Here is a 7,733-nt window from a genome sequence, read left to right as displayed (position 1 = left end):
CCTCCCCATTGTAGGTCAGGTTACTGCTCCAGAACAATTGTCTTCTAGAGACAGCGGAACTTGTGTTCTCTGTGTGTGGTGGATTTATGGACCCCAAATAATTCCAAGAGATGCTACTGGTAGAATATTTATTAATGTACACTGTAACTAATATAAAATCACACTGTTACATAAGGATTAAAGATAACTCTATAATATCTCTCACTCAGTGATTTACACCCTGCAGTGTTTGTGATATATTTACATGTAATAAGGTATTACTGCTGTGGTCCCTGAATGACATGCTATTGTTTTATAATCATTTATCTTATTTCTCGGTGTTGTTACATGTTAGCGACACTGTATTAAGCTCACTGACAACATGGGAACAACCGTTTTTCTCTGCAGTGTTTCGCTCTCGGCTGCCCACATATGTTTTTGCGGTAATGAGTTTCCAGGATTTGTATGATATTAACATACACAGGTTATATTTTGGTTTTGTAAAATAAAATGCAGATGGGGATGAGGAACGTGTCATATGGAATGAAATAATTTCCAAATGGAGCCTAATAACGTGATTACCTGGAGCTCTCAGATTGATACCGTGATGGAAAAAGCGAATCTAGATTCTCTTCGGTACCATGTTCTGACGTTAGCCTGTTGAGGGGTAGATTTAGCAAACCAATCAGATTCCCCCTATTATTTATCCAGTGCATTCTAGAAAACAAACATCTGATAAGTTACTATGGGCAGCACCTTCACTTTTCCTTTTTAGAGGGTTTGATTAATGTACCCCTAAGTGTTACCTTTCCTTGTGAAGTATTTAAACTCTGCCCCCTGTGCGTTGTGTGGGTGTCTAGTGTTACATGTATGTATACATATGACAGTACACGCCAGCTTAGCTCGCGCTAGCCCAGCATTCAGTACATGTTTTCACGGGGTACATTGCACGGTTGTCACTAATTTCGGGGTGGTGGATATCTTTAGTTTCCCCGGTATCTGGGATAATTGCTGATCTTGTTTCCTTTACGTTCCACATCACAATGATTTAATGAACTGCAAAAGAAAATCCTAGAGCGTCCTCTCTGGTTTTAATTAACATTTCTCTCTGAAAGGTACTTATTACCATTCCTCGTTAATCATTTGTAGAAAATAAGTTTGCCTTTAAGACCGAGTTCTGCTGTTCATTGCAATTAATTAAACTGGTATTGTGAGTTAATAAACGGACCCATAGAAGGGATGAGGGTGTAAAGAAAGAGCTTCATATGTATTTCTAGACTTGTTGGAAAGCAAAATGTGAGCAGCGTAGTCAGTAATTATGTTACATTGTAGAACAGCGCGTAAGAATGAAGCATTTAGTCCTCTCCCAATGTCAGTCCGGCTGCATCTGTAGAGCATAGGACCCAGCCGGTCCATGTAGACAGAGCTTTTTTTATGTGCATTATTGTTGGAGATTTGGAGGGGGAGGGGGTTATTTTTTTTTGGGGGAGGGGTGTTTGTTAATATTTGGAGAGACTATTCCATGGATCTTATCACCCTTCCTTATGTCATCTCTCCATTCCTCCCTCCAATGTCAGAGCGTATTCTCTACAACTCCTATATACATGCACAGTTCCTGAAATGTACTAAAATTAAGCAGCTTTGTATCCTATACCAGGGTAATAACAGCTCTGGCTGGTGGTATAATGAACTGGAAGGTACGTGTAAGACAATAAATGAAAGCCCAACCCCCTTGTAACTGGAGTAAGGAAACGTTGTGACATCCACTGCTCACTAATAAATACAGATGTGTAACATTGTACATTTATAAGTCAGGAAACGCATGATGAGACCTCAGGTGCCGGCGCGGCGTTCCTCAGACTGGCGCTGAATGAGCTGTACTGTTTGTATTGTCGTTATACTTATTTCTGCTCCTTCTCCTTCTTGCAGCTGACGGGAATCATCCAAGAAATGGTAGACGGGCAGCCGACTCTCAGCCAAGTCCTGGAGGTGAGTTCCCTGACTCCATCTTACTCACTGGAAGACAATTTTTGGGGGCTTTGGTGCAACAATCGGAACCGCAGCGGAGCAAACGGTGACGCGTTTTGCCGCATGGTCTGCGCTCTCTCTGCTGAACCCCAGTGTGCGATGGTCTTGCCGTATTGTGTGTTCAGCCAACACGGGGATAGAGTCTGCACCTTCTAGCTGCGTGTTGCATGCAGTGAACCACAAAGCGCAGTCGCTGTGTTACACAGGGAAACTGATGAAATAATTGTCCCCACAGAGTCACCTTGATGAAAGTTATAACATTACTATGAATGAATAACATGTTAGATGTAGGAAAATAAATGATCAATGATTCCCGCTGGTCACCGTCCGATAATAATCACAGTAAGTTATGATAACATCCTCTGTCTATGCCTTGAGGATTTGTAAGAGTGTTGTGACCTTCTAGCGCGTGTCCCCCCGGACTCCCACCTCTCTAGTAAACAAGCTCCAATGCTTGTTAATAACGGAGAGAGTATAGAACGGGACAGATAAGATCACAATTTTCTCCCTCGTCTGATTACATTGTCTTATCTGTGTAGGAACTGGCGTCTCTTCCAAAGCCAAAAGCCGCACATGACATTCCCTTTGTGTCTTTCAGAGAGTCGACGAGTGGATGGCCAAGGAAGGCCTTCTAGACCCCAGCGTCAAGTCTATCTTTGTCACCTGCGGGGACTGGGACTTGAAACTTATGTAAGTATAAAAAAACATAGCGTGTATCCAGAGTGCTAAGCATCGTTATCTCAGCAAGATTATCATATGAAATGTGTTTCTACCCATCATTAATGAGAAATATTATTTGTCCTGCGAGTCTCAGGTGATCTACCACACTTACCATGATATTTAAGGGTGCTGGGGTCACCGTTTGTTCCTATTGGTCAGGGACAAGGCCCTCCTCAAGTCCTGTGACTGACATTCATTGTCATGGCAGTAATGTTGCTGCTGGTTGGAGATTATAGATCCCCTCTCCGTTTATGCGCATACTTCACCCCGTCAGTCTGTCCGTCTGTCCTCAATGAACAGACTCCGTCTTCTTATGTCCTGTGACTGATTTGTAAAGTTCTCTACAATAAAAAGGATAACATCTTGTGCAGTATTCCACTAAATCTAAAATGCCAGTTAGTCTATATCAAAGAGATACATATATATAGCGCTCATCATCAACATTTATTTATATGGCACCAGCAAATTCTGTAGCGCTTTACAATTGGGAACAAACATTAATAAAACAATACTGGGTAATATATACAGAGAGGTAAGAGATCCCTGCTCGCAAGCTTATAATCTGTGGGACAATGGGAGTTTGATACACAGGGGCATGTGCTACATCATATTACACATTGGACCAGCTAGAATGCAAAGGTAAAAGTATTGAGTGGGCTGTGTGATCAGTCACACAGCAATGTTGGTCAAAAGGTTGTTGTCTTGTGTTAGCTGTGTAGAGGGTGGTAATAGGGTAACCTAGGGAGGGTAGAGGGGTGGTTGAGGAATACAATAAGCTTGCCTGAAGAGGTGGGTTTTTCAGAGAACGCTTGAAGATTTGTAGACTAGAGGAAAGTCTTACTGTGCGAGGGAGGGAATTCCACAAAGTGGGTGCAGCCCGAAAAACGTCCTGTAACCGGAAATGGGAGGATGTGATGAGAGTGGAAGAGAGACGCAGATCTTGTACAGAACGGAGGTGTTGAGTTGGGAGCTTATTGTCTTATACAGCCGGAACATCCTATATGTACAACCTGAAGTGCCAGAAACGGCTTTCAATCATTTGTGGTTCCAAGATGCTTTGCAGCAGCTGTTGCTGTTTCTGGAATCCTGTCTAGCCAGCATCATTTGGAGAGATTGACTCACAGTCCTTGTGTCCTCGGCCTCCCCACTAAACTCCAAATAAGCCTTTCAGAAAGCACAGCTCAGGTTACCAGAGACATTAGACTTACAGTCCAGCGGACGCACCTCACTGATCCCCCCCCCTCCCTGCATTATGTTTAATGATGCTCCTGCTGACATTAATCATGTTTTAGGTGGGAAGTGGAGAAAAGCGCGTGTTCTCGCTGTTATTTTTATCACACATTGGAAGGACCAGCTGACAAACGGTAGTAAATTGATATCTGCAATGTGTTAGCGCTGGTTAGTTTTATTTTGACATCAATTTTCAAATTTAGTGCTTAATAAGAAAATAAAAAAATAACAAGGAGCAGACAGCAGATTGCTGTGTTTTACGGTGTCCTCTAGAGAGAGATGGAAAGTTACAGTGTGATTAAAGCAGAGCTAGGAGGGAATCACAAGGTAACGCCACACAGAATAAGCTAAATCTGGCACATACGTAACGATTATTATAATCAACAGAGCAGAAGGACTGATGTGAGTGAGTTCTCTGTACAGCGCTGCGGAATTAGTGGCGCTATATAAATAAATGGTGATGATGATGATTAAGGACTCGACTGTCGTTCCATGTCCATTGATAACCGCAGAGAGGATTGGGCCGGTTCTGTAGAAAAATAGGTTAAAAGTACCACGTATTAAATGCTTATTTTGGGGGTAATTCTTTAAGGTGACTATTGGAAGTGGCAGTTGCTGGTGTTAAGTGTGAATTTAGTGTAAGGTGTAACTGGTCACACAACCACATTAGCCTTTAATCACCATTATTCAGCTTCTAGGAGACCTGTATGCATTATAAACTCATTAATAAAACAATTTACAAATGGTTGTTCCTTTTACGGCTGTGTTATCTTTATGACTTGCAGCTTCCTTATAGGTGAAAGTTACTATTCTCTGCCTGCCGAGCTGTGTTGTAGTGGATGGGGGGGTGGTAGGTGGGAGGGCAATGACATCATGCCCCGCCTCCAGTGGGGTCTGTTCTGTGTGTACACCCCCAGGGTTATAGCGCAGAGCATTGTAGGGGTAGCTAAGAGGATTATGTGACAGACCAGTAGTTGTGTATTGAATGGTGAGCTCTGCAAGCAGACTTTATAGCAGCTTTACATTGAATAGGTAAAGTCCTGCTAGAGGTATATTATTTTACAAACAACTTTTGAATTCAGAAGTTTAAGAAAAAAAAATAATAACCCTGCAGAACTATCTGTTTTAACAAGTTGTTGTTATTATACTTTATTCATATAGCGACAACATATTAGGCTTAATGATCACAGATGTTTCACTCACATCAATGGCTGTTCCAGTGGAGCTTACAATCTAGTTTTCCTCCTACAGAGACACACACAATATACAAAAGCCGCACACACAGCACCATGGTCAGAATCCCAGTGCTGTCTTTTGGTGTTAGTGGTTCACGCTCTCGTGTGACTGATACATGGTAATTGTCTACTGACCATCAGAACGGTGCCTCTGTTACAGTGAGAAATTCTGTGTATTGTGCCAGTGATATCATAATGGTGCTTTAATGACAAGAGGTTCACAGTGAATCAAGGCAAAAACTCTCGTGTAACAACCATGAATCATTTGAACTGTGAGAGAAAGTCTAATGGCGGCATAGCAGGAGCGCAGGGCGGGCTCTGTGGCGAGAGCGCATATAGAAGGATGTAGAATGGTAAGACACAGGGATAGGGCAGTACGCGGCCCGTACAGCTGGCACACAGAGCAGTACCGCACAATCCAGAACAGGAACCAAACAATAACAGAATCAGGAAGGACCTTATGTATGCCAGGATCTCGGGTACTAAGAACTAGGTGCTGGCAGGCCATTAAGGGCAATTGATTGCCCAGTCACCTCTCAGCCCATGTCTGCTCTAGTGCAATGGGGAAAAGATGTCATCAAATTATTCCCATTATACACAACATCAGTGTATCTGGATGATATTTCCCTGTAATAACGGACAGTACACCCAGTGCCGGGCACATGAAACGAGCAGCACTGTACACCCAGTGCCGGGCACATGAAACGAGCAGCACTGTACACCCAGTGCCGGGCACATGAAACGAGCAGCACTGTACACCCAGTGCCGGGCACATGAAACGAGCAGCACTGTACACCCAGTGCCGGGCACATGAAACGAGCAGCACTGTACACCCAGTGCCGGGCACATGAGACGAGCAGCGCTGTACACCCAGTGCCGGGCACGAGACGAGCAGCAGTGTACACCCAGTGCCGGGCACATGAGACGAGCAGCACTGTACACCCAGTGCCGGGCACATGAGACGAGCAGCACTGTACACCCAGTACCGGGCACATGAGACGAGCAGCACTGTACACCCAGTGCCGGGCACATGAGACGAGCAGCACTGTACACCCAGTGCCGGGCACGAGACGAGCAGCGCTGTACACCCAGTACCGGGCACATGAGACGAGCAGCGCTGTACACCCAGTGCCGGGCACATGAGACGAGCAGCACTGTACACCCAGTACCGGGCACATGAGACGAGCAGCACTGTACACCCAGTGCCGGGCACATGAAACGAGCAGCGCTGTACACCCAGTGCCGGGCACGAGACGAGCAGCAGTGTACACCCAGTGCCGGGCACATGAGACGAGCAGCACTGTACACCCAGTGCCGGGCACATGAGACGAGCAGCACTGTACACCCAGTACCGGGCACATGAGACGAGCAGCACTGTACACCCAGTGCCGGGCACGAGACGAGCAGCAGTGTACACCCAGTACCGGGCACAGGAGACGAGCAGCGCTGTACACCCAGTACCGGGCACATGAGACGAGCAGCACTGTACACCCAGTACCGGGCACATGAGACGAGCAGCACTGTACACCCAGTGCCGGGCACGAGACGAGCAGCAGTGTACACCCAGTACCGGGCACATGAGACGAGCAGCGCTGTACACCCAGTACCGGGCACATGAGACGAGCAGCAGTGTACACCCAGTACCGGGCACATGAAACGAGCAGCAGTGTACACCCAGTACCGGGCACATGAGACGAGCAGCAGTGTACACCCAGTACCGGGCACATGAGACGAGCAGCGCTGTACACCCAGTGCCGGGCACATGAAACGAGCAGCACTGTACACCCAGTGCCGGGCACATGAGACGAGCAGCGCTATACACCCAGTACCGGGCACATGAAACGAGCAGCAGTGTACACCCAGTACCGGGCACATGAGACGAGCAGCAGTGTACACCCAGTACCGGGCACATGAGACGAGCAGCGCTGTACACCCAGTGCCGGGCACATGAGACGAGCAGCGCTGTACACCCAGTGCCGGGCACATGAGACGAGCAGCGCTGTACACCCAGCGCCGGGCACAAGACGAGCAGCGCTGTACACCCAGTGCCGGGCACATGAGACGAGCAGCGCTGTACACCCAGTGCCGGGCATGAGACGAGCAGCGCTGTACACCCAGTGCCGGGCACATGAGACGAGCAGCACTGTACACCCAGTGCCGGGCACATGAGACGAGCAGCACTGTACACCCAGTACCGGGCACATGAGACGAGCAGCACTGTACACCCAGTGCCGGGCACGAGACGAGCAGCACTGTACACCCAGTGCCGGGCACATGAGACGAGCAACACTGTACACCCAGTGCCGGGCACATGAGACGAGCAGCACTGTACACCCAGTACCGGGCACATGAGACGAGCAACACTGTACACCCAGTACCGGGCAGGAGACGAGCAGCGCTGTACACCCAGTACCGGGCACATGAGACGAGCAGCACTGTACACCCAGTACCGGGCACATGAGACGAGCAGCACTGTACACCCAGTACCGGGCACATGAGACGAGCAGCACTGTACACCCAGTACCGGGCACATGAGACGAG

At 47.3% G+C, this 7,733-nt stretch overlaps 1 protein-coding gene across 2 annotated transcripts in view; it reads left to right on the top strand.

The window, feature by feature from the left end:
* ERI3 (ERI1 exoribonuclease family member 3) overlaps positions 1-7,733 on the top strand; it is a 182,076-nt gene that overhangs the window by 38,076 nt on the left and 136,267 nt on the right. For both annotated transcript variants that reach the window (XM_075181604.1, XM_075181603.1), the window contains exons 4-5: positions 1,909-1,968; positions 2,606-2,697. In XM_075181604.1, coding sequence (XP_075037705.1) covers positions 1,909-1,968; positions 2,606-2,697 — 152 coding nt within the window. The remainder of the gene's footprint in view (positions 1-1,908; positions 1,969-2,605; positions 2,698-7,733) is intronic.

This window comes from Mixophyes fleayi, chromosome 8 (assembly GCF_038048845.1).
Source record: "Mixophyes fleayi isolate aMixFle1 chromosome 8, aMixFle1.hap1, whole genome shotgun sequence".
Lineage (NCBI taxonomy): Eukaryota > Metazoa > Chordata > Amphibia > Anura > Limnodynastidae > Mixophyes > Mixophyes fleayi.
The sequence above is the reverse complement of the archived record's forward strand: the minus strand, read 5'-3'. Positions and strand labels throughout refer to the sequence as shown.